Source organism: Dermacentor andersoni, chromosome 2 (genome assembly GCF_023375885.2).
Source record: "Dermacentor andersoni chromosome 2, qqDerAnde1_hic_scaffold, whole genome shotgun sequence".
Classification (NCBI taxonomy): Eukaryota; Metazoa; Arthropoda; class Arachnida; order Ixodida; family Ixodidae; genus Dermacentor; species Dermacentor andersoni.
Window position 1 is genome coordinate 23056807 of NC_092815.1, and position 23393 is coordinate 23080199.

At 45.3% G+C, this 23393-nt stretch overlaps 1 protein-coding gene across 3 annotated transcripts in view; it reads right to left on the reverse strand.

The window, feature by feature from the left end:
• Positions 1 to 19939, reverse strand: part of LOC126542815 (transcription factor Sp1-like) — a 60740-nt gene extending 40801 nt beyond the window's left edge. The window contains exons 1-5 of one of the 3 annotated variants that reach the window (XM_050189923.3): positions 19666 to 19927; positions 13353 to 13661; positions 12386 to 12541; positions 11003 to 11293; positions 605 to 880 (exon numbers count right to left, since the gene is read on the reverse strand). In XM_050189923.3, coding sequence (XP_050045880.1) covers positions 605 to 880; positions 11003 to 11293; positions 12386 to 12541; positions 13353 to 13661; positions 19666 to 19728 — 1095 coding nt within the window. In that variant the 5' untranslated portion in view covers positions 19729 to 19927. Of the gene's footprint in view, positions 1 to 604; positions 881 to 11002; positions 11294 to 12385; positions 12542 to 13352; positions 13662 to 19665 lie in introns of all 3 variants that reach the window. The other 2 variants (XM_050189924.3, XM_050189925.3) reach the window with 2 other exon arrangements.
• Between the last annotated feature and the right edge of the window lie 3454 nt (positions 19940 to 23393).

Sequence of the window (23393 nt, forward strand, 5' to 3'; positions counted from 1 at the left end):
TCAAATAGTGTACAAAAATGACTGACCACAATGCCTGGGAGGTTTGGCGTGGTATGACCCATTCACTTCGTTATATTAAATAATTAGTTATGATTAGCTTTGACTGTAGCTACTGTATTATATGACAAATCTTGCTCTCATCAGCACCTCTGATGCAAGAGAGGTGCACAAGATGTAGCTGATGACATGAGGGTGTTGTGATATCTGAAAAAGTTTGCCTTCTCAGCTTGCATGACCAATAAATGCAGCTGCCAGTCCTTGCAATAGAATGGTCAACAAACAAGACATTTACACACACACGCACACTAACTAACTAACTAACTAGCTAAATAACACTGCAGTAAAATCAATAAATTCCATTCTGGATAAAAGCCGCTTTCTGTGAAGCTTGCAGCAGAGTCAGGCCAGGAGGGAAATACACACAACAAAAGAGCGGGCTGAACCCGAACGTGCGAGCAGATTGCGCAACCCTCTGCTACACCAAGTTAGGCTTTGCCATGGCAAGGGAAGCAGGAAGGGTGCAGCCACCAAAATGTTCCAACAGAGGGCATGGGGGGGGGGGGGGGGAAGGCAGGGTGCAAAGAGGAAGAAGCATGTGGCGCACCTGCACCTGTGCAGCCATGGCTGCATTCTGCTGGGCTTGCTGCTGCTGTGCCTGAGCGCTGGAGGCACTCTGGACGGTGGCCTGTGGCTGTGCCCCTGTGGTGATGGTTGCTGTTTCACCCGTCGAGGTCATCACCACCTGGGTGGCCCCTGACCAGGACGTCGGGGTTGCTGCTGTTGGCTGTGGCTGCTGGGGACGGGCTGCCTGCTGGTGGTTTGCTGCCACCGTGGGCGTGGCTGTGACTTGGATCTGCTGCAGTTGGCCCTGGGCGGTCAGCTGTGCACCACCACCACCAAGCCAGAAATAGGGGCCAGAGAGGAGCAGGAGGAAAGCGAGACCCCAAGAGAGCCGCAAGTCAGTGCAGTGGGCAGGCAGGCAGGCTGGTTAGGTATGTGGCAAATTCAGGTAGGGGGTGCTGTTCCAAAGAACAACTATCTGCTCTGTGTCAATGAGGTGCTTGAGCGTTATGAGGTGTCAGTGCTGCTGACTAGCAATGGCAAACACTTCTGTGGTTTGTCACAAATACATGCTTTAACAGTAAAAAGGAAAGGAAAAGGCTTTCTTGCTTTCTTCACAGCATTATTGGTGCTATCTGGGAAGCCTTTTTATGCCTTATTAATTGATATGCCTAGTGGCACATTGGGTGGCCTGACAGCAAAAATAAATCTAGCGTCCATTCAGTTAAAATAGGTTCTCACATTCAGTTATGCTACATAAGCTCAATAGCATCTACATAAACTGCACTAAGAAGTCCTCACCTAAGTAATGCCTAAATTTGCCACACACCAAACCAAGGTTAGTACACCATTTGCACCAAGCAAGTGCTAGTCTACTAATAATGTAAGGTAAGCTGGTGCTCTTATTCAACAAGCAACACACAAACAGCCTGCTCCAGCAACTACTCCAAGGCTTCAGCAAAAAGAAAAAGAGAAAAAAGGTGCCCCTTTATCACACAATATACATCTTAAACTAAAGATTAGAAATATCTTTTTAAATAAAAATGCTATCATTATTTTGTGAATGATTTGCAGGAACACTCAAACCCTGATCATGATGCTTGTAGAATGCTTGTAATGCTTGCACATAAGTTTACTTGTGTAATAGAAAAACGGTGACATTTTGATGCTTCACTCCTTGTAATGAATACAAGAATAATGTACAGTTGTCAACAGATTCTTTGACCCCTGAAAGTTCAGACATGCTTGATTCTTTAGACATCGTCATGGTATCGCCACTCGCACCACAAATGTATGCACGCTCACAACCAAAATTTCCTAAATCTTGCAGTGCACCATTCACTTCTGGACCCTGCCTGCACAATGACATCAGAAATTGGCCAGCACAATAGCAAAAAGAGCAACATTTTTGTTTTGATACATTAGCAGCACCTCCTTGAAGCTAGAAGTAGCAAGCAGATACTACTACATCCAGTAGCTGCCAGCTGTGTCCAAACCACTGGAAAAGCCAAGCCAATGTGCCAAGATGGCAAGTCTGCATTTGCATGTTTGCCATGTGCACTTCACACATTCAGCATTTGTTGCTTATAACATATTAAATAACCATGTTTCCAGGTGATTGTTGTCTGCTATATTGGCAAGCTTAATTTTCTGGCCCCTTGCAGAATGAAGACATCTTTTTTTTCTCCAGTGAATCAGTTTTTCCCAACTACTCCCGAATATAGGCTAATCCCGCCATGCCTGAATAACCAGTCAGTGCTGCTGTGAACATCTCAGCCAAATTTTGCAGTTGTGCACAATGCGTGGAGCTCGCAACCGGAGCACAGTCACCTTTTTCTCACCCTTTCTTTTCAACAGAAGCCTGCTCCTCAACCTTTTATGGCTGCTTTATTTCGTAATATAGCAGGTTCCCATACGCTGTTGCTGTTGGCCAATAGCCGACTGATATCAATCAAAAAGGGTGTTTGGATCAGTCTGCTTCTTTCTACTGTCACTGGGTGTATTTATTGCTGCAGTTTAATAAATGGGTTGACGTAAGCGAAAATCTGCTTTCAAGTTTCAATAAGAATTACGTAATTCTGGAAGAAGCCGACTATCGTCTGCTCCCGCTCAGCTGCAGCCACCCGCCTAGGAAATATACTTTGGCTTATTGGTGTCGTAGCTATTGGGTCTCACTAATTTCGAATAGTTTTGAGCACTCAAATAGCCAAGAACAATGCAAAACTTAAGGTCAGATCACACGCATGCTTGCCAGCACTGACTCACTCCTGGCCGCTCCTCCTTAGACGCCTTGGCAGACTTCGCTTCGTGTTGAGCTATTGACAGCGCTTCATAATGCGCAAGTTGGATGTGGCTACTTTCCGTCGATCAAGCTGGTGCAGGACAAAGCTGGTCCGCCCCATGTAGTATGGCCACTGGAGCTTATGAGCATGAGTGAACACTCAAGCACTTTTAATGCAAAAGGGAAATGTTACACATACACACTGCATTTGTGTAGTGCAGCTGCGGCCTGCTATATAGCGTAGAAACTGTGGCCGCCTTAAGGTGCTGCGATGAGTCTGCTCGCTGAGTGCACTGTGGCTTGCTGAGGGCAACCGCGTTTGGCTAAAGTTTGGAGCGTCATAGTTGCCGAAATTGTAAGTAGTGGCGTCTGCGTGAACATGCAAGTTCAAATTGAACTGCATTCCATGGTGATGCTCGGTAGGCAGAGTGTTAACCGTATCCTCTGCCATAGCCTTCGTAGTGCAAGGCATTAAAGAAGGAATGGAAGCACCGCGAAGGGGATCATACGCAACCTTTGATTGCCAATAACTCCGCTTCTGATGACTGCATTGAAGTATACTTTTTGTGGCAAAGTATTTCTGAGATAGACAATTCTAACTTCAAATGCATTTCTGGACTTCGATAAGAAGTGGTTCAAGGCCCCTTTAAGGAAAGACTTTTTGATAATGAATAGGTACAATAGATGACTTATTGCTCCTCTCATGAAGTGTTTGCAGATATTTACAATTCATGTCATCTCCCAAGAGCTTTACATCGCATCTTTCTGTTTTTATTGGGATAGCAACTATATGAACACTCCAGGCACATTTCTGCTGTTGGCGTCATCGTTGCCGTGAGGTTCTATATAAAGTCCAAGGACTATAATATAGGCATTGTGCGCCGTATGCTGCTTGTGCGAGTGAAAGCGTGCAAGGGTGAGCCGGCGAACGCTGCTCAATCTCGCAAGTGCAAGCGAGGAAGGCGGGCCGGAAGTGCGCCCTCTCTTGTTGCACACGAGGCACAGGGGTGAGGTGTGAGAGAGAGAGAGAGAGGGGGGGGGGCAGGGCGCTCTTTTCCGGCAGCTGCTGCTGCTTACAGCACGACCATGCAGGCGCCGTATCTTGAAAGTGATCTGTGACATAGCCAAAGTGTGCGCCCACGTGGGTCTCATCTTCAAAGTGATCTGTGATCTTTGCAGAATGCGCGTAGTGCCGGTAGCTTTATATGTGCAGTGCTATAGACATTTTGTTGAAGCGAGAGATGCATAAAGGTCAATTCGATAACTGCTGCGATTCCTCACTCCAGCATTTTGACAGCGAGTTTCCACGCTCATCAAGCGAGATGTGTTCATGTTTACCTGTGCATATGTGACAACCATACTTGTTAATTCAGTTAAAACATATTCGCAGGCTAGTTGGTTTGAATCTATGATAGAAAGTGCAAGCGCAACCGAACGAGGACGTAAAAAGAAACAGACACACAGAGACAGTGCTGTTTCTGTGTGTGTTTCTTTAAGTCCTCATTCAGTCATGCTTATGCATTATGTCATTGTTAATTTAGTTAATAAGCGAGTGTTTACAAGTTTATATGGCTGATAAAACTCCTAGTATCCTTACTTTGTATACCTACCTAATAACTCTCCATCGCAATTGGTGCTTTGCCTTTCGGGCGAAACTGCGACTTTTGTTTTTCTGTTCATTGCACAGAAATGTGGGTACTAAAACACGAATGTCAAGGAATATCCACTTATCTTTGCTTTTACGAGTGCTTTTTGGAGTCACCATATCAAAATTATTATAATGCCTATTTGCCTCTTTAACACTGATCCTTGCCAGGCCTGATACCCTGTACACTTCCCAGGTACTTATACAGTGAAGTATTCACTTATACAGCAGAGTATACAGCCCAAGTGCACATTAATTATTGAGCCTGCACTTATTCCTATGAGCCATACAGGAAATGCTACTGAATGCAAAGTACATTATGGCGCATCACTTTTGTGAAGACACAGTTGTAACATGGAGATTTGGCACTTAATGGACCTGCGCTGAACTGAAAAAGCATGCACTTCCACATAGGTCTGCTAAAAGTGCTAGTTGTACATAAACATGCAATAGGTGTAGCATACCAACTGACATCATCCTTTGATACTTGCCACTTAAAGGGACACTAAAGGCAAATATTATGTCAACTTAAACTGTTGGAATATCATCCCAAAAACTTCTCACTACTTGTTTCATGCCAAGAAAAGATGTAGTTCCAGAAAAAAGTGACTGAATAGGCCGCATCCCTCTAGCACAATTCGAATTGCTGGCCACAAGCGAGGTGGTGCAACGCTGCATATATCGTCAAAGCCCTGTACTACCGTCAGTGAGTAAAACGACGCCCGAGCTACATTTTTTTTCTCGAAAAACACAGCCAGGAATCGATCTAAGGCAGAGCTGACAGCACCCCAAGAAACCAGATGAATGCGGCATTTTCTGCTGCTTGCAGTTAGTATGAGCTTGGCACGCCAGCAACACTTGAGTAGCCCTATGCAATACTGAAAATATCAAAATGTGAGAGTATGGGCAGCACAGGTTCGAGCGAAAACAAAACCTTTTGGCCACCTGCACTGTTGTCAAGGGTAACGTCATTCAGTTCTTTTATTCAAGAATCTAATTTTAACAGACAAGTAGCATTTTATTTCGTCTTATAACGCAATGAAATGGTCTTTCTTATTATCAGGGCAAATATTACTAGTGACACAGTTATAAGGCATTATGTCACTGGGCTAGTACTAGAATGTCCCGGTAAAGTCTCAAATCGTGTTCTACATTTACCTTAAGTTTTTACTATGAAGAAAAACATGTGATTATTTGCTTATGAGAGTTCAGCAGTGGAGTGAGACTGCCTGGAACCCATAAGCTGCCTAAAGGTGTACTTGCATGTTTGTTACTAAATAGTAGCAACAACAAGCCTGAAATGCAAGAAAGTACAGGTTTTTCATCCTTTTAAAGCACGTCTTTTTAATGCATGCATGGAAGCTCAATGTCTCGAGCGTTATGAAAGCTTCCAAGACAGTTTGTACTTGCAAGGTAACCTTGTACTCTGCACCTAAATGGATGCAGCAGTGCACTCTGGAGGCCCTCATTGGAAACTTCCCAAACAGAATGCTCGGCTGTTCTACTTATAAGGCCAGCACGCGATTGCTCAGAGCGATTCACATGTGCACTGTTCGTGCACGTCTTTGTCTAATTCAGGGAAGAAATAAAAGTATGCAATGGCCTCTAAGGCGCTCCCTGCACTTCTTGCCGATTTTTCTATAAAAGCAAATTACAAGTAGTCATTAGGAGCACTCTTTTTAAATGCTAAGGAGTGCTTATGCTATGGCTTGAAACTCCAAATCATTTATAGTGTCACTGTTGAGGCCAGCACAAATGCTCATGGAAATGCTTTTTTTAAAGGGGCCCTGAATCACTCCTTATTCAATTGAGAAATGAAATTGAAGTTAAATTAGACTATTTCAGAAATGCTTTGCCACAAAAAGTAGTTCAATGCGTTAAGCAGAAGCAAAGGTATTGGCAATCAAGCGTCCTCTAAGCGGTGCTCCCACTCCTTCTAAGACAATGATTTGCAATGTGAAGGCTGTGGTGGAACGGGGTGTGCCCACAACACTCTGCCTACTGAATGTCACCATGCTGAGCGGTTCAAATTTGATTTTGGATGTTCACATAGATGCCACTATTTCCGATTTTGATGCCTACGACGCACCAAATGTGGTTGTCCTCAGCGAGCCGCAGTGCTCTCAGCCAAAGGACGCATCGCGGTACCCCGTGGTGGCTGCGGTATCTACGCTACGTAGCATACCACAGCTGGACTATGTTGTTTTAAGCAATTTTTGTGCTGGCTGCGAGTGGGCACCAAAGAAGGATGACCCAATGCACACAGCTTGGAGGGCTAGCCATTTATGCCAAAAGAACACAGACACGAACGCTGGAGAAATGGAGGTGCAAGCTGGCCTTTTACTTTTCGAGAGGTCCCTCAAGAAAAATGGCCTTCGCTACATGACAGTGCTATGTGATGGTGACAGCCGCACTATTCATGCTTTACAAAGAGGCTTATGTCTACGGTTACATAAAAATTGAAAAAGAAGATTGTGTTAACCACGCACAAAAGTGTATGGGCACAGCCCTGCGCAACTTGATCCCGAAACACAAGGGGACAGAAAACCTTAGTGGCAGAGGAAGGCTCACGGGTGACCTCACAACAAAGTTGAGCTCTTACTATGGTTGCGCTGAAATCGCACAAAGGAGATGCAGAGGCAACTCGCAAGGCTGTGATGGCGACATATTACCACATTACTTCTAATGATAAAGTCGCTAATCACAGTCTGTGCCCAACAGGCCCAGATTCTTGGTGCCGGCTGAATGCAGCAGCAGTCCGAGGCTAGCCTACTCCCAAACACTGGTATAGCTTGCCACCTCATGTGTGCAAAGCATTGCTTCCAATTTATGAGCGCCTCTCAGAAAGGAAGCTTCTTGAGCGGTGCCAGAGAGGTAAAACTCGGAACAATAATGAGAGTTTACATTCCACAATCTGGTCACTTGCACCAAAGCAACGCCATGCATCGCTATTCACTGTAGAAGCTGCTGTGGCAGAGGCAGTGATGGGATTCAACGCAGGCAACAGGAGGACATCAGCAGCAATCCTGAACGAGCTCAGCCTGAATCCCAGCACAATGAGCAACAAACGGATGGCTGAGAAGGACAAACACAGAGAAAAAGAATGTGCTCAGAGTCATTCCTTGGCCGACAGTGTTCAAGGGGCACTGAAGAGACCACATTTAAACAGCAGCAGGCAATTGGACTACATTCCTGACGGTTATTAGGAATGTAATGTGTAAATATGTGCAAAACATCTGTTATTTTAATTAAATTTTGTGCTGTTTGTTTTTTGCATTTTTCTCAAAACGCAAATTTTTGGCTCCATGCAATATTGAGGCCTCGATATCTCACCACCTAGAACAATTAGAACTGAAATTCTTTTTGCAGAATGAAGTCTAATGTGTACTCTATGGAAGATAGCAAGCAGATTTCTTACCTTTCATTTCATAAATTAATTATTTTGCAACATATTGTGCCACATGGTTGCCACATTTTGTGGGCTTACATTCAATGGGCTGTAAAGTATCTATTAATGGTCACATCAAAAAAGTGTTTGCTTACTGCAATCCTTACGCCTTATGCTATCTAACCATGCCTCACAAATAATTTTTATTGTGCTATTTATTCTTAATTGAGGCTGCAAACAAAGGTAATTAACATTAACTAATTGAGCTACACCAAAACTAAGTACATATTTGAAATCAGTGCAAAACTACCAATAAGAGTGACGAGTTTGATTAGTATGGATGGGAAAATAAAGAAGATTATTTATATAGCAGTGTACCTCCTTAAGCAGTACTACCGTTTAGTACGTACTTTTTCCAAGCTCTGACCAACTACGGTTTAATGAGGTTTCACTGTACTGGAAGAGGAAACTGAGGGAATGCCGGCATTTTCATGTGACACAGGCGGGCGAATACTGCGGGGAAGCTGCCGTGGTGAGTGCGTGCTGCTCTCAACCATGTGTGCATAGCACCTTTTCTTGTTCACATGGGATCTAACGGCCAGAAAATGTATTATACAATTCCAGTTTGGCAATATACTCAATGTCGGTGCAAGAAGATTGTAATTTCTGCGACTGTATTGCGACGTTGTAGTGACAGTGAAGAACACAGTATCAAAAACTGTGAATCATGAAAGTAACTCTTTATTGTGCAATCTTGTGCCTAGGAAAAACAAGCGACAGTCAAACACAACGATAGCGGTGAGCACAGTCAGCGATCGTCGAAAAAACTGATCAGTGGGCCAAGTGCGTCAGCTTTTATACATGACTCGTTGAAGGTTCCAGCGTAATCGCTGGTGCCTGTGTGCCTCACAGAAAGTACTACGCAGTTCGCGTCGCGCATACAATCAGATTACACAAGGTGCGGTGACAACAGACAACAAACAGCACCACTGATAACATTCGCGAAACTTCCGATGCATGCAGGCGCGTCCTGCGCCGAGTGACAATGTTTAACATCTGTGAGCCAGTGAAAAGCAGTCTCCGGAGAAAGATAAAGAAGTACACGTATCAATATCTGTAAAAAATAAATAACTATATTGGGTAATCTTGTGTCCTCAATCGCGAACATTGGTGCCGGGATATCATATGAAATGGGATTGTATCAACGAGGTTCTACTGTAACAAGTGTGCGCTGCAGTTTGCCGCAGCTCACTTTCTTTGAACATGTACCAACCTGCCTAGTTAGCACCTCTACAAGCAGTAATTGGGCAAATTAGTAGCAGCCATAGTGGTGCCACATGCCTCACTTGTGGCAATCAGATCGTGTTGCAGCAGAACTTGCAAGCTTGAGGGCTGCATTGGGCACATACAGTGCAAGCAAAACAATTTCACGCGTAGAAAATTCTCCCTGCAGTCCATTCTTTAGGCGATAACACCAATCAACTGGTTTTGGCTGTGGCTTGTCCTGGATTTCTCAAAAAGTTAAATCTTGATATAAAGTCAGTAAAATTGGAAATTTGCTTCATTACAATGAAATTTCATTATATCAAAATTCAACCTTTTATACAAATTAGTACAGTCACCGACTAAATTTTTTTACATGTAAGGGGCCACAAACCTTCCTGAATTATCAGTAAATCGAAAAAAGCAAGCTTGAATAAGGGAAAAAATCATTTTGTTGAATGTGAGAGTCTGCAATGAAAGATACGGTTTCATGTCATGTTGACAATATCTTCACATCAGCAGTACAAAGCGAAGGCAGCCACGCTTTCGCATCCATTTCACCCCCACGACTGATAGTGTAGCCCTTAGTGGGACGACGCTACCATGAAAAGCACCTGCAGCAAGGATTGAATGCTTATTCTGCTTCCTGCTTTAACGAAACTCGAGATTACATAACCTCCAGTACTAGAATGCGCATATGATTCCACACCATCTTTCAATACACCCTCTCTTTGCACACAAGGCAGATTACCTCTAAAACAGGGCACACAGGCTGTGTATGCGCTCAGCCACGCTGGCCTCATGTAATCTTGATGGCATTACAGCAAGCTCGCTCCCCCAACATTCGCTTGTTCGAGCGGGAAGACTGCACTTATTTAGCCACCATCCTTCACAGCTCAGCTTCCTACGCTTTCCCTTGCACCCAAATCATACAGCGCGCGCTGGGTGTGATAGCATCTTATTGCACTTGGACTTTATACGAAACACGATGCTCCTCCGCTTAAGCAGTCACTCAGCACCCAATTGGAGAGGTGCATTCACAAGCAGTCGCTAGTAATTCCACCTGTGCCCACAGACGTGTCTGTCTATTGTTTTGAAATTCCTTCAAAGTGGCATTGAAATTTCATCATTTGAAATCATGTAAAAACACACCTGGTTATATTGAGGTTCTAAATACATTGTACAAATACAAGAAGAAATACAAGAAGTTATAAAAGCTAAATACTTCGTTATACTGAAATTCGTTATATTCCTTTAATCTTTCGTTCAAACATCAAACGAAAGAATAATGTTTCAAAAGTAGTCGCCGGACATCTTGGGATACATTGTAGGGATTGCAGATTTCGGCCATTCTTTAAGAAATGCAAGATTGTGAGCAAAGATGGCAGCCAAGTGACGCGAGAGATAATTGAAGCCGCTGAGATTGTGCGTGTGGGTAGTATGTGCGTAAGCATGCCATCCGTCTCCCTTAGTGCAAAAGAAATAGATTTCCTCATGCACTAATTTGAAATTTTGTATCCTCTTTCCGTTTTTTTGCGATGTCGAGTGGAGCAAAAATTATCACGTGACAAAGCTGGTTTGGCATTGGTGGATGGCCCTGTTTGTAAAGCTTTTTGTCGCTCTCCCCCTTTGAGAATCTTCCTGTACTTATTCCACTGACAAGGGAATAAAACGATAGTTGCAAGTAGCGCTCTGTGGTGTGTGTTTCTCTTCTGTGTGTTTCGTCAAACTGTTGCGCAATCCAACCTCTAATATGCTATACCAACATGCCCAGTCTTCAACCTTGGCAAACTGCCATGGCTGTAGCCATAAACTGTAACTAGAGTACAACGGCACAAGGATGCTTGCTATAGAGCAGTCTTACCTGGGCCATCTGCGGTTGCATCTGTGCGAGCTGTTGGACAACTTGTGCAGTGGCAAGCTGCTGCCCTGAGGCCAGCATGTTTCCCTGTGGGGTTGCAACGGCCTGCAGTGTTTGCACGGGCACATGGATGGTCTGAAACACGGTCTGGCCGTTGCCTGTCGAAATGGGCACTTGCACTGGTATAGTCTGCTGCATGGGAGCTGCCGCCGCCAATGGGAGCTGCAGTGTCTGAACCATGTTGCCCTGCCGGATGGCCACATTCTGTGTGAACCCTTGAGGGCGCAGAAATCCCTGTAAAAAGGTAATGCATGTTTTGGCTTGTCAGGCAAAGGATCTTCTCTGGATAGCAAGCACTCTGCTCACACCTGACAGTACTGTCCCATACTAAAGTGTTCGTGCAAACAAGGAATGGTGGTCTCGTGGCATTAGACTAGGCACTGAGAGTGACACAATGGCTGATTTCAACTTTACATGCATGCATGAGACTGAACTGTATAGGTTCACACTACAATGTCATTCTGATGCCTAGAGATATAATTTATAAAATGCACAATTGTTTGCAGTTACTTCACAGCTTCTCCAAGCCACCAATTAAATGGGCCCTGCAGAAATTATTGAACACAGCAAATAAACTTGCAAAGCCAAATATTACTCCGGTACGTGCAGCCAAGAGACCACAGTAGTGCTTGACAGACTACTTGCCCATTCCTCCAATTAAAAAAAAAAAAAAAAAAAAAAGAAGACGACAGCTACCTTTTTTTTTTTACGAGAACTACAACAGATTTCTTTAGTGGTTGCCGACATGGTATGTGCCCGACTGCTTGTGTGTTTGCATGCACCAATTTTGCACACTTGCTACATCTTATTTTTTATTTTTATTTTTTTGACAGGCCCTTGCCCTCTTGGCTGAATGAGCAGACCTATCTTTTTGTGTCTCTGTCATCGTCAGTCTTTATGGTTATCAAGCAGGCATGGGAATTTCATGTTAGTTCTTTTTTTTTTTTGAACAGATATCACATGCATCAAGGGTTTGCTCTTTTAATGTCCAGACGATGTCCTTGATGCCCAGAGTCAAGCTTGTCCCACAAGGCACATTTCATATTTAAAGCCAAGTTCTACCACCAGCAAATGTTTGCTCATGTTCCTCGACAGCAAGTTGAACTGCGATCCTTTAGTTCAGTCTCAACAATAAACTACTCCTTGACATGATGGCCAATGTATTGTTTACAAGTACAACAGTTTTTGTGTCAGCATGCACTGTTTCCTTTGTTTCCATGAGCATGACATGCTATGGTCAGCCTGCACCACACTGTACATGTGATCAGGCAGACAGGGAAGCCACGTATTCAGTTGAACCTGTTTGTAAACCCTTGCTCTTCGCACCTGGTTAGTAAGCAGTGCATGTCCTCCACCAGCCAGTTGGATGGCCTGCTGGCCGCCAGTGAAGGACGCTGGGATGAAAATGGCCTCCTGTCCATCAATCTGGATGTTCTGAATCTGTGGGATGGCGTTGTAGGTTATCTGGCCGCTAGGTGTCACCTGCACAAGGACAAGTAAGTAACCATGCATGAGGAGGAGGCTTGTGTACAACTATTAAGCCGTTCTGTAACTATTTCAACAAAAGGTGGCATATTTTTAAAACATGGCAGCATTCAGAACACCACAAAGCAGTGACCTTATGAGCATAAGAAGTGAACAGCGATGCTATGAATGTTAGAAGTGCAGACTTCGGAGTCCACATATTTTTACCAAATACATATAAGCCATGGTTTAATGGCACAAACAGTTCATTCACACTTTATTTAAGAAGCAAAACTGCATATTTATATCATCATGTGAACTTCAGGTGAAGACTACCATAGCTTTCTTCTTTCACATGCTGCAATAAACATTGAATGCAAGTACAATGCCATTTAGAAGGCTACAAAAAGCTGCAATAATGTCCTGCTAAGCCACTTTTATCCCTGTCACATAATTACCTCACTCTTCTGAACTAAGATCAACTTCTTAAGGAAGGTGCACGAGGTGCAACAAGGGCATTCCTTTACAAAGAACCGGGGGTGTTCAAAAGATAATATGGCCATTTTTACTCAGAATTTGGGATAACAGTGTGGCATGAAAGCGTTTAATGAACAAAAACATTTTTTGAAGTTTTTATTTCAAGAAAGCTTCGTTTGCACTGCAATGACCAAGCTTTAGGCCAAGCCAAAACATCTATACAATTCAAAACAAGCCAAACCATCTATATACCAGCATTCCAATGATGTCATGGCACTTTAAGCTCTTGTAGATGGTGCTGCCAGATTCCCTTCTGGCTAGCGCTGTTTGAAACTATGTCATTATTGTTTACCTGTGCCACAAGTTGTGTGCCAGGAGAGAAAACTGCAGACTGTGCCTGGGGCTGCGCCTTGACTGTAGGCGAAGGCATAGGTGTGACGGTGCCGTCTGGGTTGAGCACACCCATGGTGGGTGCCTGTACATACTGTGCCACCAGCTCATTCGCTCCTGCCGAGAGCACGGTGGCACTGTTGGTTTTGGCGGGCGAGGCGTCTCCGTTGGCGCCATCGCCGCCACCACTGTCATCTGCTGGGGAATCCGTTGGGGAGCCGATCTTGCTACACGTGGCGGCCAGCAGGGCCAATGGGGATGGCTGCACTTCCTGCAGCAGCAGAAAGGCGCTTTCTGTCACTAATGTCACAGTGTCGCCTCCCTTTCCAAATGACTACGGAAAGATACAGCCACACTCAACAGCTTTTACAGCATGGTGTACACAAACTGCAGCTTCTTTTCCACATGGTAAATATAGCAAGTGACTAGCTGGTTCAGTCCCTATAATGTGGCTTTGCAAATAATATTGGCAGTCACAGAATGCAGCTCCATCAAATTCCTGAACTCACAATGTGCTTGTTGTGCAGTTTCTTTTTTTTTTTTTTTTACCTGCCAAAACATATTTTTTTTTCCTCTATAAGGAATTAGCACATATGCAAAGTCATTGTGAGAGAGACAGTTACTTTCAGGCATGTGTACCCTCACATGCTGAGAGTGGCTCATCAGCTGTCATGGCTAATGTTGCCTATATTTGAGAACAGCATGAATTGGTTACAGCAATAACAAACTATGAACTTTATTCTGTTTCACAGGCAGCTCTACTTTTCTGGGGCAGCATTCAACTTTAATCAACAGTTCGTAGTCAACAAACTGAACCAAACACTTATCACACATGAAGGTGTATGGCTACGGGGACAACTTCATAATGGAAGAAAGCTTGTTTGCTAGTTCAGAGCTTCCTATGGTGATGTGAAGTTTGAACACTGTTTTTGTTTTCAAATTCAGCATTTTCAGCAAATTCAGAGGTGGCAGTTCAGAATCCACAATACAGTGTTCATGAAAGATTTAGTGTAGGGCTTTCGTAACCTAATGACCTACAGATAAGGACATGCTAGTACAGCCACATTCTCAGCATGATCCTATTTAACTGTAAATAAAACACAAACAATACAAACACTGCAAAAGAGCAATGAGAATGCTGTAAACCCTTAATTTGGGCACTGCTGCACAACCTCTGCCCTTTTTCTATGCAAGTGCATGTACAGTAACACATGAAACTGGAGTTACCTATATTTTCCTCGAAAGTAATATTGTAACTGCACATAAAGAATGTCCTTGATAACAGTGGTTGAGAAAATTGTGGGGTTGCACATGCTGCCCTACATATTCTTTTCACACCATGCACATAGTCTGTCTGCAATGACACAGTCGGCATAAATTTGCCACACTAAAGAAAGATTGCATGTTTACAGAAATGACAATGCACAATGACTAAAGCTAATTCTTTGTTAGAACCCAGTTCCGCAACGCTGGAGGTGGAGTCAACATCACAGCACTAAGTGCAGCATAATGTTGAGCTGAGTTGTACTTACGTTTTCATCAATGCCACCGCAGAGAGGCAAGCTCTGCACAAGTATCTTATACAAAGAAAAGCCTCAGAGTTCTAATACCAAGGATGCCCGCAATTTCTGAAGTGACCTGCTGCAGTAGCTCAGTGGCCACGGCATTCTGCTACCCAGCACCTGGTCATGGGTTCGACTCCTGCCCTGTTAAGAATGGCCGTACGGGGTGGCAACGTGCCAGCTTTCAGCCCGCTGCACGTGTTCCAAGCCCACCAGACGGGGCGCCCTTCGGAGAACTGCGAAGGGCCGGCAGCCACGTGGCGCGCGATCAACTCAGGAAATTGGTACTTGGCCGAGCCACCCGGGACAAAGCAGAGTTCTACGAAGCCCTCTGACGTCGGCACTGAAAGCTGGGCGGTACCGAGAACTGTCCGGCCTTTTCACCTGTGTGTGTGTGCAACACGAACATTTCCGTCCACTGGGACTCCGTCCACGGGGACCTCGAAGAGTGACGTCGAACGATGACGTCGAACTATGACGTCAAGCGGAGAGCTTATAAGCAGCGTTTGCCGGCTGCTAGAGCGTGCTCGTGTCGTGCTCGTTGTCGGGAGCTGAGTGCTCCTTGTCATGCTAGAAATGAACTAGTGAGCTGTGTGCTCGTAAGCCGTTTGCTGTATGCTGCTGCTGTCTTGCGGGCTCCATATGGGAGTCGCGCTAGACTGCCAATGTACCTCGTGTTATAAAATGTAAAGACTGCCATTAAATCCTGCTCGCCCAGTCCTGTCGTCCCAAGGTCCTCGCTACGACTACGACCGCTCCAAATCTGACAGCCCATAGTTGTTGCATCAATATAGGTGCAGAATGCGAAAGTGTTTGTGTACTTAGATTAAGGAGCACAATAAAAAAACCCCAGATGGTCAAACGATTATTGGCCCAGTAAACACACACATGCTAAAGCATATTCATAGACCGTGGGGCATTGTAGCTATGAAGGAATGCTGGCAGAGACCCACAGGCCTGTGGCAGTTGCAATGGCCACCGCAAGACTGAGCAGCCGATTTGGTCTCGCTTTTAAAGGGGCACCAAAGAGTTAAGCTGTTTAAATTGCGCTCTTGCAATACACAAACGGCCACTATTATCAAGAGGCTCTTACCCCACGTGGTGACACCACACCAAAGTTCCTTCAAGAACTTTTAATGACATCACTTCTTTTGACAGCAAATGTTTGGTTCCAATTATTTGTCGATCAGTAAAATAATATGACTATACTCCATGATAAACAGACCAGACATGCAGCTTGCTAAATTTTTAAACAATTTTCCTGTGCTAAAGTGCAGCATACAAGAAAATATTTGGAAGTCCATGAAGTCACAATGGCAAACAAGCACTAAGGATTAGATGAAAAAAAAAAAGCTTTCAATTTGTCTGGTAATAATCAAGCTTTTAACACAAAATGTATAAATAAGGGTCTCGAAAGGACACTAGCTGGGCAGGGATAATGTTGCAATTCTATTTCAATGCAATCCCTTTTCATGCTTCATCAATGGCACCAAGCGGCGACCCGCCTATGTTATCACTGGGATCGGCTAGTTGTGAACGGCGGATGACAAAAAAAAAAATTTAAACAAATATAGAATCCAGCAAAAGGAATCCTTACACTATACTGGCCCTGCACACGTACAAATTGATTTTGTAATGCTCTCAGCTGAGTTAGTCACTCCAGCATTGCCAGTTAGAACCACCACCTTGCAGCATATAGGCTGTGAGAATGCCATCACCTCTTTTTTAGTAAGTATACAGTATAATGCAACACACATTAGAAGCTTTTACGCACTGCAGCCAGTTTGGATTGCAGAACACAGAAAGATCTCGGATTTGTAGTGAGGAAATTGTGGCCGTGATTGAGCACACAAGGAATGGAACTGGCTTCCAATACAAAAAGCGGAGGTTCGAAGTAAAATTAGTTTGCATTTCGACATCCCATTCTTTGCTCCCCCTTTTCACAATGTAGGGAAGTGTTCCAATGTGCCTCTCTCTTGGTGAGAACGAGAAGAAAGGGGGTTAACGGAGGGGCCCGATTTTTATTAATCATATCATGAGAAGCCAACAAACAAATCCACCAAGAAAACATAGGGGAAATTACTAGTACTTAATAAGTTCAGGACAACATTCATTTGGGCTAGATGGTGCATATTTGAAGTAGGAAGGAACTGCGCAACTACGATGATCACGAGAGGGCGAACAACACAGGACAAGCGCCAACTTTATTCACCGAAAAATCAGCAAATATAAGAAAAATCACAGACAAGCGCACAAGGACCATAATGCATCATCTGCCAAACCGTTCAAGATCAGTCAAGATCAGAAATTTCGCTTTTGAAGAGGGCCAAGGAAGTATCACTAACAGTTTTTTCCTCTCTTCTTTATATGGAATGCTTCCAAAACCTCACGTCCCTTTGTTTCTCTGCTTCTGCCAAGAATCTTTATCTCTCGGAACTGTGGTTCACACTTCTTGCAGTATAGGCATTGTTTCCGTGGCAAATGTTCCACCGCTCGGTCACATGCAGTGCAAGTTGCGCAATAGTAAAGAAGCCGTGCACACAAGAAAAACAAGGTGCGAAGCCGGAAGTGGTTCCGTATGTACATAGGATAGTCCACAATATGAAAAGGGCGGCAAACAGACATGGCGTCCCAGTCGTGTTTTCGGCTCCTCGGAAACAAGCATAGCTCTGCGCCCGCGTTGCGAGCGAGGGTACGAGGAGCAGCTGCACCAAAAAACATGGAAAGCAGTTTGTAAAGTGCTGCACCAGTGTGGTATATGAAATACCTTTGACCTGCGGGAAAACCTACGTGGGCCAAACGGGCCCGTAGATGCGTGAATGACCGTGCAGCAGAACGTGCAGTCACTGAAAGGAGGTGCGCATCTTTCGCAACTTGCACTGCGTGTGACCGAGCGGCAGAATATTCACCCCGGAAACAATGCCTATACTGCAAGAAGTGTGAACCGCGGTTCCAAGAGATAACGTTTCTTGGCAGAAGCAGAGAAACAAAGGCATGTGAGGCTTTGGAAGCATTCCATTAAAAGAAGAGGAGAAAACTGTTAATGATATTTTCGTGACTCTATTCAAAAGCGAAATTTCCTATCTTGAACGGTTTGGCAGATGGTGCATTATGGTCCCTGTGCGCATATCTGTGATTTTCCTTATATTTGCTGATTTTTCAGTGAATAAATATAGATGAAGTTGGCGCTTGTCCTGTGTCGTTCTCCCTCTCGTGATCGTCGTAGTTGCGCTGTTCCTTCCTAATGCAAATGTACTTAATTGAATTAAATAAAATGGGAAATTAATGGCAATGAAAGTGGATTAAAAAACAACTTGCCACAGGTGGGGAACGATCCCCCGTCTTCGCATTACACGTGCGATGCTATCTTGGTGAGATAGTTTAAAGGAGTTTTTCAGGTAGTGCATTATCTTCAGGCAAACAAGACAACACATGTGCTTGCTTCAGTCAATGTGTAGGCATAGAATACACGCTGTATCAATACATGTCTTTCCAAACCGGCAGCTTGTTCTGGTTACGCACAATGGCGACATTTGCCCTTTAATTTCCTAAATATTAATCTTACTGAGCAGTGCACTCTCGGAACTCGCACGCCACTGAATTACCAAGTGCAGTGAAAGGTCGTGTAGTTGGGTACCAAGGTATTCTTTTCTTTTTCGCGCCCATGTATTTTTCTTTTTTTTTTTCCGGTAAGGTTCACGAGCCTCACTGAATATTTCGGTGTCAGGACTCGCAGTTCGGGTGACAATGATCTTCCTTCATAGAAGCAGCACTTTTGAGAAGTGGACCTCTACACGTAATGTGATCGCTGGAACGTGCTTGCCTTCGATTTCAGTTGAGAGTATTTACAAGCATGCATTTCGAGTCACGTTACACACTTCTTTAGCCTAGATGTAACACCCAAGGCCATCGACGCGCCCAGAGACAGTGTTCACATCCATTCCATTAATGAAGTCAGCAGCTTGTGCTCTCGCCAGCAGAGAAACTGCGTTCAACAGGTGGTACACACGATTCTGATCGTGCAGTCTACGTTCTGCGCTTCGTAATCGCGAGGAAGGCAAATATGACGTAGGCCGCGCTGTCGTCGTTGCGCAAGGCTGTGCACATCGGGAACGGAGCCACTGTCAGCAGACACGGAAATGCTAAATGCCACAAGCTTTTTCTTTCTTCTTTTTTATTATACACGGGCTGCATATAAAATGCGCAATGAAAAATCGCGCGTCACCGGTGAAAGAAATGAAGACAGCGTCACAGAAATCGTGGCGGAGTAGACTTCGCGTAATGGTGTCGCGAAACTAGTAAAATATCCAAGTTTCAAATGCGACTTTTATTATTACCCGTTAGGCGGTCGTACAAGAAGCATGTTCATCGCGGCTTGTTCTATATCAGCTCACAATTTGCCTCTACAGCGGTTTTACGGGGCTCAAGCGCATTCGCGCCATGCAGTCGCACAGAAATCACCATGGCCGTCGCAGCTACACAGCGCGTTAGCAAAGAGGGCGAAGCTACGAACATCGCAGTCACAGGAAAAAAACAGGACATGTGTCGCGCCCCGGTTCCTCCACCCACTTCGAGACAGTGCGCGAGCTGTCCGAAACGTGGGGGCAAGCGACAGCACAGTTATAGGCGGGGTCACGGGATGAGGGGCAGGTCATTGAGACGCCATGATGGGTTAGGGTCGGCCCGAAGGCAACTGAGGACTGAGCGACTTACTTGCGAGTTAGCACTGGGAACGACGTATTCCGATTCTTGGCTCCTTTCGGTGGTCGTGCTCATTCTGAGCCACTGAGCACTGTCTCCTACGCCGAGTCCCAGAGGGACTCGGACTTTCGGGGACAGCACTTGAGGATGCCATCCATATGGGAAGTAATTTTCATAGGCAAACGCGGCAGCCTTCCAGCAAGCTGCCTGCCTCTGACTGCGCACTACGGCGTGCGCAAGCAGTACGAAATGTAGTTCCTGAGAAAAAAAATTTTGACTCGCCTGCGGCAGGCCCACATAAAATATCGAGCGTAATTCTATGTTTCTCCAACGTCAAAAGCAGTATATAATAATTTGCTGAACTAGTAAATGCATTAAACTTGTTGACGGATAGGAGGGTGGTCGCAGGCGCGCGGGTGGGACGGAGGCAAAGCGGGCGGCAAAAAAAAAAGCGTCGGCGGAAGAGCTGCGCGCATGAATACTTCTATGGCACGTAAAGGCGTGTTCAAGATGGCGGCGCATGTTGCATGGGAGGCGTGCCTTACAGGCGGGACAATGGACAGTTCAGATTTTGAACAACACCCACCCCGTGCGAAGCCGGACGGCGTTGGTAGATTTTGGGGGACGCGTGCAGGGAGTTTGGGTCCGCCGAAGAACTACTGCATAAGAGAAAGCTGAACGGTTGACTCACGCGCTTTAGTAGCGTCGTGGAGCGAGCATGTTATACTTTGGTCAGCTTTGATGGAGAGTGGGTTAACGCATATCACAGCTTAAAATCTTCATTGAGCTTGCAAACTGAATTAAGGAGTGTACCTTCCTTAATGCGAGCCCCAATTTTCGCTCTGCCATTACTTCAGTTAAGTTTGCAGTCTGTCATACTGTAACGGTAATTATTGGTATATACAACGCAGACATAAAAGTACGACTGTGCGCATGGTCCGTATTAAGAACACGCGTGCTCTGCGGTTCACCATCAGTTTGTGATTTATTATTGAACGCATGCGAGTACTTCCGCTTTACGGCATGTCGTCTCTCTATTTTTTTTATATTCTTCTTATTGGAGGGGATGGGAGATTGCATAGTAGCATCAGTGAAGTACGGTTCTTGTTTTACGAACACACGCTACCATGAAATAACGGCGTGGCGTGCAGCCGATTCCATGAGCAGGTGCATGTGCGTGTGTAGATTTTTTTTTTTTTTTTCAATAACGTGTTTCTGAACGCTGCGCGACAATGCGACTGCATTGTTCAAACTTTTTTTTTTTTTTTCGCATGGCTGCTTTACCCTGTTGAGAGAGCAGTGGAAGAAGGGATGACCCGTTTGAACGTCACTAGCGGGCCATCACCGCGAGCAAAGCGAGGGTGGTGACGACGGCGGTTGCGAGGCTGCCAGCACCACGCACGCGACCACACCGTTTGTGAGAGGAGAGCAACACCATGAGCCGCAAAAAGGGGGACAGCACAACTGCTCGTAGAATGGCGAGGCCCCTAATCGCTGGGCGGGCGCTTCCCTCAGACCTACTCCGCCCTTGCCTGCAGCAACCCCGCGGCACCGGCGCAGACGAAACAGCAGCTGGCCGCGCCGCGTCCTCCTCTTCCTCGCTGCTGTTGGCTTTGTCTCCCTCTCTTTTTTTCTTTGTTTCGTTCCCGTGGCGCGCGCGTCGCCGGCGTTTTCAAACGACGCCAGCGCTGCCTCCGCGAGGATCGAGCGGTGTCTGTCTGCGGCGCTTTGAAGGAGCAGTGGGAGCAGTGTCTGGCACTGTCACTTTACTTCGACGTTCCCCGCGGCTTTCTCCGTTCGGCCCGCACTCGCATAAGCCACCCGAAGGACCGTTGGCAACAGTTTCACACAATTTTTTTACAAACTCCGTGGTTCGTGAGAGAGCGCACCTGCCTGTCTTAATGGACAGGTGCGAAACTTGCTAAGTTCAGTCTTTGGCTTCTTTAGAATACTATGTGGTCCATCTTTGCCGATAAAAAATTAACTAGGCCAGAGTAGATATGCCGTAAAAATTCATGACGTCACGGTGAGAGGCAGGGCTGAGAGATGCGACCTGCGCATGTAATGTATGCATGAATGCATAGTCATCTAAAGAACTGGAGAAAAATATGAAGTCTTTGAGGAGGGGGAAGGGGCCTACGTTGCCATAGTGTACTGAGCTCTGCAGAACAGTAGATATCGTTTCTAGCCCATTTTACGCATCTTGTTGGTTGAAAACGCGTATTAAAGAGCAAGTTTTAGTAAAAGTGCGAATTCAAGGTTGCAAGAGATTAAACTTGATTGCGGTTCCAACAGGGCTCAAAGTACAGCAAACATATGAAGCTGAAAGTCATTACATACATACATACATAGATACATACATACATACATACATACATACATACATACATACATACATACATACATACATACATACATACATACATACATACATACATACGTGTGTGTTCAAAAAGCACGGTGCAAGATGTGATCTTAATCTGACGACCGAGCACCACACGTTTTATAACTGTATCTTGCAGCGTATTTTATAAAGATTTGTTTTCAGTGAACAGCTTGCCTAACGTTAGCTGGGACGCATGCACGGTACTTGTGTGCACACGCTTGCGTAGTGTCATCGCAACAACTGTCTGTGCAAATTATATACCATGGCGTGTGTCAGAATAGCCCACATGCCTCAGGGACAATGGGTGACCAGGCCATAAAATCCCCCTTGGGAGTTTTTCGATGCGACGGACGCGCCTCTCGAGCAGTTAGGTGGGGAATTAAGGACAATCAATGATGGTACCTTTGACGTCCAGTGGCTCCGACTCCAGTTTTACAGCGAATCTATTATAAGGGGACTTTCACGACGGCTTTCGTGTGACAGCGGCATGCTCTATCAAAAAAGAGAACAACGCAACCTGGATTAGAGCCTCGAATTTGCTTTGAAACGTAATTATCAAGAGCTATAGAATAAATGTTACCGTGCGTATAAATCACTGGAGTAGACAACTTCATTGGGTATTTATCTTAAGAAGTAATTCATAATTTTTGTTTCTAACGTCGCGTTACCGGCTCCACTTAGGTCAGTTAGGAGGGGCTGTATTCGCCAAATTCTTTGCCGGCATCGCGTCTGAGCCTTTAGGCTAAGATAAATGTTATTTTGCGTGGCATACCAAGCCCCTCAGTGTTCGTGTTGCCGCGCGATCAGCATCTAGTCAGCTTCTCGTCGGCGTTCACAGGTCTCGCTGTATGTCTAGGGGGCCTCAACACATCATCGCTGGCCTCCCCCCACCGCGGGGATCTGTGAGGATGGCGTCGATAACCTTGCCCCTGACGACCCCAGGAGGGGTAGGAATAAAGTTTTATCAAAACACAGGAATTTCGTGTGGTGGGTGGTGTCCTCAGTCCAGGACCCCGGTGTACCTTGCTGCCTTCATCGCCTTATTTACCATCCTGACCTGGTTCTCAGGGCGAGAGCTGGTCAGCTCTCCCTACCACTGCTACACAGGCCCATATACCATGTTGTAGAACGTGGCGGGCTCCCCACAGTGAGAGAACAAGGAAACGTAGAAGGCAGGGAATATGGCTTGTAGGCGAGTTGGGTGTGCCAATACGTTAGTCTCAAGCTGTCTCGTGATCGTATCCTGTTGAGGATACTAAACTGTGTCCCGAAGAGTACGCTTTACGAGCTAGTCTGTAGTGCTAGGTGATCAGCTGTTTCACATTCAAGGGGTACGAGAACTCCCTTATACAGC